This window comes from Lygodium microphyllum, chromosome 29 (genome assembly GCF_053477565.2).
Source record: "Lygodium microphyllum isolate KBCC chromosome 29, Lygodium_microphyllum_v1.1.10, whole genome shotgun sequence".
Classification (NCBI taxonomy): domain Eukaryota; kingdom Viridiplantae; phylum Streptophyta; class Polypodiopsida; order Schizaeales; family Lygodiaceae; genus Lygodium; species Lygodium microphyllum.
Window position 1 is genome coordinate 117,425,855 of NC_141163.1, and position 7,006 is coordinate 117,432,860.

Genomic DNA, 7,006 nt, shown 5'->3' on the forward strand with positions numbered 1-7,006 from the left:
ATGAGTATCCATACTTGAGGGAGACATTGGTGGCTGAAGCCTATTGCTTATGGAGCTAGTATTGATGCAGACTGGTTCAGGACAGCACGCTGTTTTAGAACAATTTTTATCGTACCTAATTTTCAGAATTAAGCTATCTATATGGGCTTAAAGTACTGTTCAAGAGCTTCGTTTTGATATGTGGTACATCTCATTTCGACACTTCTATCAAAAGTTATGGCAGATTTGGTCCAGCAGGGACTGTTTATTCAGCAAGCTGTCTACTTTGTTCTGGGACAATTTGTTGAAGACTTTATGGCTCCATTTGCTACTGAAGTATTTCAAATCATGTATATAGTTGGACCTTACTTCCGTTCTTTAAATTCAGCTCTTGTAATGGTCATTCTTCATTCATTTTCCATTTGTAAAGCTGTAAAACAGAGTAGTACTCTGTTCTATCCATCTCCTCTCTAGTTGTTTCTAGGTTTGTTTTTGAGGACAAAAACTTTTGGGAAGGGATGGATTGTAAGAAGCTGGGAATAACAAATAAGTGTTAATAATGTTGATATTATGCCATGTCACACTGACATTGGTATAAAAGGAGAGAAGATGTAATTTTTCATATCTTTTTGACACATTAATACAATTACAGACTTTCTCTCCCTTCTTGCTCACAACTTCTATGGCTTCCCCTTCTTTCCTGTCTTTCTCTCTCTAAATCTAGTATTTCTCTCTCCTCGTCACTCTTATTCTCTCTCTTCCTGCAGTCTTTCTCTCTCCTCAGCAGTCTTCTCTCTCCTCTTTCTCTCTCCCTGGTTCTCTCTCTGACAGAGAGATTATGATATTATTGGCTAATGTTGCATATATTAATGTGATTAGAAATGCTACTATCAACTCAAACATCTATAAATCAATTAGATATATCAATTTCAAACAATAAAACAAATAAGGAGATAGAAGCATAGTATCATGTAATAGGAGTTGAAATAGGTTTTACATCGCTACAATATGCTCAATGTAAGCTTGTAGAAATGAATGAAGAAGAGATATTATACATTTTAAAAAGTATATAATCTAGTGAGAAATTTTTTAAAAGAGTCTTACAAATTGTATGTTTTGTTCAGAATCAGCCAATTATACTTGCAAATGGTGTTATTTTCAAAGAAGCTCAATGTATTATTCGCTTGTGAAAGAAATGAATTGATTGTAAAAACTTGATATTGTAGAGAAGCATAAATGAAAAGTTTATGAAAAAATAATTATTGATGGAAAAAAGTAAATCAAGTAAGGTAAAAAGTAAAAAAATATTTTTTTTTGCATTTAATGAATGTAGAACTATATGAAAAGAATTTACTTCATAAAGTGCAAAGTGAAAAGTTATCAATTAGTATTAAAAACTTGAACCTTTGGTCTCACACTTCTCATACACATGCTACTGCAACATAGCAATACTTCCCACAACTACATTAGCTCTTCACATATTTCTTCTTATTCAAAGTTTGCACCTAGTTCCAAGGAAGCCTTCTTTCTTTATGGGCCAAAATTATTTCATTGCACTCCAAGATCCTCCAACCTCTTTGAACCCTCTGTACTTAGATATTCAATAAGGACATTAGAGAGCGGTCTAATTTGTAGGAACTTTAAGAACTTAATCAAACTCAATTGTAGGATATTTGGACCAAAATTGACTCAAATCCACTTGAAACAAAATGAAGTTGGCTCTCTTTTATCAAGAAAATGATTAAACATTTTCAAAAGACAAGGTATGGCTAGGTGAATGACCCTAGGAGTAGTCCTTCACCATTTTAGAAAGGAAAATATGGAATCATAGAAATCAAATGTGTAGGAAAGAATGTTAATAAAGTCTAGGGACACCCCCAATTTTTTTTAAAAAAAGGTCAAGTTTGTTTCTTTGGAATGTAACCTACCATTGATGGCCAAACTTCTAAGTAGAGATTTCAAAATGGGTGCTTGCTTCTATGGGATAAATTTTTTGTATGACTGTATAGGCGATGTCATGATGAGGATACTTATCAACTCTTGAGGAAATGTCATGAATCAAGCCTTTTCAAAATAAAATTGAGAAGCGTCATAGTAAGTGATCAGGACTAGAAGATGAGATCACTTGGTACCAAGTTCTTATATTTTGAAGATGAGGATGTCACCCGACTTTATAAATTATTGCCATGTTATTCAAGTTGTTAGCCTATTAGGTACTTGGGATTTTTTTACTTATTAAAAGACATATAGGGGGCTCAAATGGATGGGTGGGGGCATCACACCAATTTGAGTTAAAGTCATATATCAACTCTAGGTCTTAATTATAAACTTCCCTATACAAATTTACTATTTCTTTTCTTTATGATATTGTAAATAAATAGATGTAACATCCTTACCTTCATTAATCTAATTCACAAAAGTGAGCTTGGAATGGGCCATCAAATTCCATGTCTCAACTTAGATTGATAGCAATTCACTTCATGAAAGGGAAATATCATTTTTGTAGTTTCTTATTCCTATCTTAGTCCGTCTGAAGATTTCTTTTTCAAAGACCTCTCTTTGAAAATCAATCATTAATTGGCAATAAGGTCCTCAAATTGAGAGGTATCTTATCACATGTTAGTTACTATATGCTTTTGTATGGATATATGTAGATAGCTAAACTTTTCCTCTATGTAAGGCAATCAATAAAAACTCAAATTTTATGCTAAAGTTTTCAATATTAGGCGATGATTATGATTTTGGGGGCTAAAAAATGGCCCTACTTTTTGCCTAGTTTGTTTTGGAACCCATATTTTTAGCCTAAAAGAAAAACACTAGACGTGACTAACATAAGTGTCAAATTCCATAGAAGCATTTTCTACAAGGTATTGGAAAGTTGCACATGATAGGCTTTAAAGAGAATGATTGGTTGAGAAGGCTTGGATTGTGACATGTGTAGGTTGAGCTAGCACTAGTCCTCTCCTACTATACGCTCTCAACATATAAGCGAAGCCTCCACAGGCAAAAACTGTGCCACAATAGACAATAGTTAGGTAAGATTGAATGGCGTGAAGTTGGCCTTCCACAACATTGGGTTACTTCCCCCTACTAAGCTTGAAAGCTCTCTTTTTGCACTTCTTTTACTTTATGCCTTGAATATTTTATTGTAATAGAGATGATATCACATTTGCCAAACAAGAAAGACCTTAGTTTGTTGTGTTATTACTTCATGTGGATTTACAACCATTCAACTTGCAAAGTGGCTTCCTTAGAGACGTTATCATCCATCATGATTTTTTAAAACTCAAGCGTGCTTTTCAGAGATTTGAGAGCCTCTAAACTTGATACTACATGCAGTTTTCTAGCATTTAGGAAAAGCAAGTTTCCTTGTATGATGAGTTTTCTATATTTTATCACCTTGTTTGAGAAAGTTGTTGCTTGTTTTGAAGCTTCACCTCAAAGTGCAATGATATTGGCAAACATGTTTAGGGACAATGGGTTGCAATGTGTTTTGGGTTGTTCAATGTGGCACAATTAGTTTGCCTACCTAATACGTGATGATAGACTGATTTAACGAATACAAGCTTTGCTGAATTAAGAGTCACGTTCCCAGCTCATCGTAGTCCAGGTCCGTCCAAGAAGGGAAGACATTCATGAACCGGACCTTTTGAGCTTCGATGGCGGCCCTGAGGAGAGCGGCGTCGCTGGAGAACATGCGGCGATACATTCGCAAGCAATACCTCTGGCGCTTCTCGGCGTCGCGGCGGCGCATGGAGCGGACGGCGGGGACGATGCGGTGCATCTGCGAGGACGGAAACTCCAGGACGCAGCGGTGCCACTGCACAAGGCCCTCGAAGGGCAGGACGTAGTTGTCCGTCACCAGGACGGGGATGGTGCCGGCGCTCAGGATCTCAGCGAACCGGTAGGAGTTCGGCTGGATTCCCGCCGGGGCCAGCCCGAAGGTGCTGTTCATGAGGTCTTCGTAGTCGTACCGGCCGTAGGCCGCGTCGTCGTCGTCGCAGTGCGCCCCGAGGGCCGGATCCTCCCGCCGGTGCTCCTCGTTGATGGGGTGCCGGCACGACGTGGCCACGATCACGTCCCGGCCGTTGTGCATCCCCCGGAAGCTCTCGTGGCTGCGCAGCACCCCCTCCCCGGTCATGTTCCGGTTGAGGTAGCGCAGGCCGCGGAAGGTCAGCAGGTACTTGCGCTTGAAGGGCCCGAGCGAGTGCAGGCGTGGGTAGTGCCGGAACGCCGGCAGGGGGATGCTGACGTCGAACCCCGGGCGGTAGGTGGTGAGGTGCATGTCGGAGATCATGACGGAGGCATTCTGGAGGGTCTCCGGGGGGTGGCCCTTGCCCCGCCACATGTCGTTGAAGGTGATGAGGACGTGGTTGAGGCCGTGGTTCCAGAAGGAGAGCGTGTTGGGGTGCTTCGCCGGGCGGTAGAGGCCGGGGGTGTCCAGGAAGACGAAGAACAGGCAGGCCCGATCGGGGTCGCGGGTGTGCCATTTGCTGCCGTTGAGTCCGCCGAAGTATCGCGCCGGGGCGGCCGGCTCGTCGTAGATGTAGATAAGCAGATCGTCCATCCCTTCGCAGCGGGAGTAGTTGAAGCAGGCGTCCATGGTGCAGCGCGGGAATCTCACGGGATAATGCCACACCCTGTTCTTCGCATACCACGGCTCTTCTATTATATTACTCTGCATCTGTCCCCCTCCCCGGCCGCCCGGAGCGCATGATACTGCAAGCTGCTGCTGCCTCGTCTTTGATCGACTCTCCTCGACTACATCAGCTGCGGCCGTTGGCTGGCACCTGCAATCGACGGCCATTAACCCCCCTCTCATCATCATCACTTCCCTGTCATTCATGAGACGACGCACATCTACAGAGCAATTGCAGGAGCCCGCTCCCACACTCACCGTCACATTCGACATAGCCGAAAACCTCCGCCCTCCTGCATCCTCATCATCATGACGGCGCCCCTCGGCATAATTCTTCCTTGCAGCTAATATTGTCATCCCGCCCTGCATGCCCAAGAACAGAACCCCAAGCACGACGCACGCGCAAGACAATACCCATAGCACAGAAGTCCTCAACCCCCTATCCTTCCACATTCTCTGATCCGCTGCAACGGAGACAGAATTTACTGTACTGAACTGCTATTGAACTTGAGGCGCATGGCCACCGCAGCAGTAGCAACGTGAATGGAATTCGGTCTCGCCTCCACAAAGTATCTGGATTGAATCCTTGCTCCTAATGTTCAGCTATGGAGCCTCCACATGAGAGCTTCGGCGCCCTTTCTGGAACCTGCTCCATGACAACAATGGAATCCTCCCAATGTGGTACTATATCACGGGCTGGCCTTGTGAAATCGTTCTCAGCGCTATAGTACGTACTACGGCTTGCCCATCGCCATATCGGCCAGAGCTAAGCCTTGTCTTTTCGCTTTTGTTGGTTTGTATGGTAGCTCTGTGGACTGTTGGAGATACTGCCCGTCCTTGAGTTGGACATTTACCGCAAGATTAGCGTGGGAAACGCACGCGAAGAGCAAGACTCTCCATCTCTCCCCCTTTTATGTTCTAGCTCTTCTCGCAAGCCCGTTTCCGGCCCATATAGTTTTGTGAAGCCCAGGCGTTGATGGTTCAAAGGCAGGCTGTGGGCCATCAACGAGTCTTCTTCGACGTTACGATTCACGACCTCCTTCACCTCTTCCAAGTCGATTCTGTCGGGCTGCAAATTGACCTGAAAGGACGGTTGGCTTGCCCTACCTCGCTGTGGAATAATGGTCCGTTTCTTCAACCCTATATCGATCCAGGGGCAATAGAATAGATGGGAGAGTTGTTGACGGGGGTGTAGCTCAAGCGGTATGAGTGTGTGGGTGCATACGTGGATTCCTAAGTTAGTGGTTTGAGTGTGTGGGTGCATACATGGATTCCTCAGTTCAAACCTTGGGTACACCTCCCACACATCTTTCAAATTTCAAGCCATCCTCGAATAAAATAAAATAAGATAATAGATGGGAGCGCCTTGATCCAGTGTTCAGGAAAAGATGGATTCGCTACATCCTAAGGCCGGTTCATTTTAAGAAAAAACTTATTCGATTACATGTGGGCAAGAAGTGCTTACCTGTAAACAAATATAGGTGAAAAGGACTCTGACCATTTAATTTGGATCATCCAAGGAGAATATCCTTCTCAACATTAAAATAGAAGGAGAATCTCCTTTTAGAATGATATGGAAAATGATTTTAAATAATAAATATAACATATATATTATATATATTATAATACTTTAAATTAAATCTTAAGTCTTTTTAAAGTTTAAAGGATGCCAGATGGCAAATGGAGTGACGAATCTAGCCTTGAATTTTGAATATTTTAGATTTAATTATAGCTTTAATTATAATTAATTCTTATTGCACTCGACTGGCAGTAGCCAACTAACCACTATCAGATGGGAGAGAGAGAGAGAGCTCTTGTAGACTTGTAATTGTGAGCCTACATGCATTCAACATTGTTGCATTCAAGCTTGCCTTCTTGCTCATTGTTGAACACTACTTCTTGCTCATTGTTGAGTCCTAACTGTGCCAGGGGCTGTGGGAGGGATTCAAGAGGGGGAGAGAGAGAGAGAGAGAGAGGGCGCTTAAGGCTCAACCGCTCAAGCCTCAGAGCCTTAGGCCCTTAAGGGTTAACTACTGAAGCTGTGGGGGGCTTGGCGTTGTGGGCGGTTGTTTGTGCGCACTGTCTCTGGGCGTGGCGACTCTCTGAGGGCGTGGCGGCTGTCTGTGGGCGTGGCGCTGAGGGTGTGGGGGCGTGAGGCTTCTAAGCGTGGCGGTTGTCTGAGGCTTCTAAGCGTGAGGCTTCTAAGCGTGACGTGAGGCTTGTAAGCGTGGCGCTGTGGGGCCTGAGCATGGGGGCATGAGGCTTCAGCATAGAGAGAGAGAGAGAGAGAGAGAGAGAGAGAGAGAGAGAGAGAGAGAGGGGGGGGGGGCGTCAGGCTTCACCCCTAGGGCCTGGGCCCTAAAGATTGGCCACGGCCCGCAAGCACTC

General features: G+C 43.8%; 1 protein-coding gene across 1 annotated transcript; it reads right to left on the reverse strand.

The window, feature by feature from the left end:
- Positions 1 to 3,113: 3,113 nt before the first annotated feature.
- Positions 3,114 to 5,436, reverse strand: LOC148011075 (uncharacterized). Its single transcript, XM_087672112.1, has one exon. The coding sequence runs from the start codon at positions 5,069 to 5,071 to the stop codon at positions 3,563 to 3,565; it is 1,509 nt and encodes a 502-aa protein (XP_087528238.1). The 5' UTR covers positions 5,072 to 5,436; the 3' UTR covers positions 3,114 to 3,562.
- Between the last annotated feature and the right edge of the window lie 1,570 nt (positions 5,437 to 7,006).

Bases quoted from the DNA above. Each gene is read 5' to 3' on its own strand.
- LOC148011075 (XM_087672112.1), bottom strand. From the start codon at position 5,071: ATGTGGAAGGATAGGGGGTTGAGGACTTCTGTGCTATGGGTATTGTCT.